The 2,042-nt window shown below is 32.3% G+C and overlaps 1 protein-coding gene across 1 annotated transcript; it reads left to right on the plus strand.

Moving 5' to 3' along the window:
• Positions 1 to 285: 285 nt before the first annotated feature.
• LOC145074010 (small ubiquitin-related modifier 2-like) lies at positions 286 to 1,696 on the plus strand. Its single transcript, XM_079020454.1, has 3 exons — positions 286 to 464; positions 1,018 to 1,167; positions 1,399 to 1,696. Exons 1-3 carry the CDS (start codon positions 384 to 386, stop codon positions 1,468 to 1,470), a joined length of 303 nt encoding a protein of 100 aa, XP_078876580.1. The 5' UTR covers positions 286 to 383; the 3' UTR covers positions 1,471 to 1,696.
• Positions 1,697 to 2,042: the final 346 nt, after the last annotated feature.

Consider the following 2,042-nt stretch of genomic DNA (forward strand, 5'->3'; position numbering starts at 1 on the left):
TTTTTTTTTAACTTTTTTTTTTATGTTTTTCAGAAAAATGTCTTTTAATAATTTTTATTTTTAAAAAATTATGTTTTCACGTTTTCATTTTTATAAAAAGGTAATTGCGTCATTGTTTCAATCAAGAGGTGTTTAGCTTGGATAACTCAAAAGTTGTCAATAAGATTGAAAACTTATTGATTCCCAATTTCCCATTCATCAATTTGGATCGTCGGATCGTCATTGTTTTTTCTGTACCCCTCCTAACCGTCGATTCCTTTTCCATTAACTTTTTTATACCATTTTTCATCACCAAACCAAGGAAGAAAGAATCAGCGTACGAGTGCCGCAGAACACCGTCAGAAGCCGAATTCGCGAGTTAGAACTTTCGTCGATCGGAAAAGATGTCGGGAGTGACGAACGAGGAAGACAAGAAGCCAGTTGGAGATCAAGGTGCTCATATCAATTTGAAAGTCAAAGGACAGGTTAGGGTTTATCTTTTAGTTTTGTGCCATTATGATTATTTACTCCGTTCGTTGTCTCGTAAATTCCAGAAAAAGATCGATCATTTAGTTACTATCACGTGTTAGATGATAATTGTTCTTCGCTTAATGTGTATTTTAGGGATTCGTCTCGTTTCCTTTTTTAGGTTTTGTATATAATCGTTGTATCAGTCCCTTTGTTTTCGTTTATGGATTTTTTGCCTTTGGCTCGGTTTTCTGTTTTCATAAGTGTCTATTTTTTTACTTGCGAAGATGTAGAAACTGGTGAAGTGATTTTGCATCTGAAATTATATCTTTGAAAATCACTGTGTGAATATGAACATAACATTAGCATTCAATAATCAATATTCACTATACCGATATACAATTAAAACATTTTTTTTCAGTTATCATCAATGTCATACACTTTATTTCAGATCTAGGCCTTGATGGATACATATTTTGATATTTGTACCTTAATTGTAAAAGATACGTATTCTAAAAGAAATTAATCCAAGCTTTTAGATTGTTTTTTTAACTTTTGATTATTTGACAGGATGGAAATGAAGTGTTCTTTAGGATCAAACGAAGCACACAACTTAAGAAGCTGATGAACGCTTATTGTGAAAGGCAATCTGTTGATATCAGCTCTATTGCCTTCTTGTTTGATGGTCGTCGCCTTCGAGCTGAACAAACTCCAGATGAGGTTCTCTCTCTCTCTCTCTCTCACACACACACACACACCTCTAGTTAGACATAGAAACAATGGTCATATGTAGTTTGTGGCAATTCGTTCATGTTTTCACCCTTTTTCTACAAACAAAAAGATCATTTAAGTATGCAAGACTAGCTTTAATGTCCTTAAAAGCTATGCTATTGAAGTATACTGTGAATTTAAGCTTTTAAAGACTGTTAAATAAATTGGGTTTGATGGCAGTTGGAGATGGAAGATGGTGATGAGATTGATGCGATGCTGCATCAGACAGGTGGCGGCTTCTTATGGGTTTAGAAGAAGAGTATATAAAGTGATGATGAATTGATGATATGATAATGCTGGTTGAGCTTTTGTCTTAAGCTTCGTAGTTCTGTTATTTAGGAGGTTGGATTTTAAGTTAACTGTTATGTTGGTGTACTTATTTAATAACAACTATTTTCCCTTTAAGGGAAAGAATATGCTATATTGCTATATTCTATCGTAACTATTATGCATGCATCATGGCCACCGGTTTCTTTCATCTACTTCATAAAGTAGCTATAACATATTTTATGTTACATGTTGATTTGTTATGATTTTTTGGTGTTTCATCATGTACTAAATGTTGTGGTTTTAGTTAAATAACTAAGTATTAAATAATTACCTTCATCAATAAGAATTATCCTTTAAAGAAACTTGGAAAGAAGTAGATTAAACAAAGACAACCATATATGTTATTAATTTTTACTATTTGCAACATCAGTGCCAACTTTTTTTTCTGCCGTAGGTTTATCAAAATATAAATTCACATTCAAGCTTTCTTGTTTATATCACAAGCTATCGTTCAAAACAAAAATTCATTATACCATAAATTTGTGTCAGAAATT

Source organism: Lactuca serriola, chromosome 9 (assembly GCF_051521515.1).
Source record: "Lactuca serriola cultivar US96UC23 chromosome 9, Lser_US96UC23_V15, whole genome shotgun sequence".
Taxonomy (NCBI): domain Eukaryota; kingdom Viridiplantae; phylum Streptophyta; class Magnoliopsida; order Asterales; family Asteraceae; genus Lactuca; species Lactuca serriola.